Below are 748 nucleotides of genomic sequence, written 5' to 3' on the forward strand. Positions count from 1 at the left end.
CTCTGATTTATTTCTCCAGCCTCCTTGCATGCGTGCCACAGGATTGCTCTTCTGACGCCACACACCTTCCATCGGAACCCCTGACGTCCTACCTCTGAATGGCTCTGCGGTGGCTTTATCCTCTCTCCGTGGCGCTGGTGTGGGGCTGTGTGACCTCCTTCTCCTACCACACTGCAGGTAAAGCCAGGCATGCCGTTCGTGTTACTGCCCAACGCGTGCTTCGCATTAACCCGGGCCCTTTATGAAGTTAGTCCTTCAACTGAAGCTTTTCTCGTGTGTGTGCAAGTGGCTGATTTATAAACAAGTAATCAATTGCATATATATATATAGTGCGTGTGTTTAGTGGATATTTTTCTGACTAACTTCAAAAGGAGTAGAAACTGCCTTTGGTGCATAGCGAATATGTTGTTTAATAGAGAGTTACCAAATATAAATACCACTTGGATACATAAATGGTCCCAGCTGGACAGACTGTGCTAGGTGTAAGAAACATAAGGCTTATTCGTAATTGGAAAATAATAGTTTCTTCTAAAAATATATTGTTCTGCAAGCTACCATCCATGGCAATGGCATATCAAGCACCTTTTGCTTCAAGCCCTCGAGCACCTTGTTGCTGCACCGCACCTGACAGCCCCAGGCCTTTTGGCCTCCCGTAGCTGGGACTTTGCACCCAAAAGCTTTCCTTCTCCAGAGAGGCGGCAGTCAGGGCTGACCCTCCCTGGTGAACCCACTGCACAGCCGAGAGGCG

At 48.1% G+C, this 748-nt stretch overlaps 1 protein-coding gene across 1 annotated transcript in view; it reads left to right on the top strand.

Moving 5' to 3' along the window:
* The first annotated feature begins 98 nt into the window (after positions 1-98).
* The window catches only part of IL13RA2 (interleukin 13 receptor, alpha 2), an 11,553-nt gene continuing 10,903 nt past the window's right edge, over positions 99-748 (top strand). Inside the window, exon 1 of the mRNA XM_009710394.1 lies at positions 99-177. Within this exon, the coding sequence (XP_009708696.1) occupies positions 99-177 (79 nt within the window). The remainder of the gene's footprint in view (positions 178-748) is intronic.

The sequence above is a fragment of the Cariama cristata genome, unplaced genomic scaffold (assembly GCF_000690535.1).
Source record: "Cariama cristata isolate BGI_N322 unplaced genomic scaffold, ASM69053v1 scaffold19381, whole genome shotgun sequence".
Classification (NCBI taxonomy): domain Eukaryota; kingdom Metazoa; phylum Chordata; class Aves; order Cariamiformes; family Cariamidae; genus Cariama; species Cariama cristata.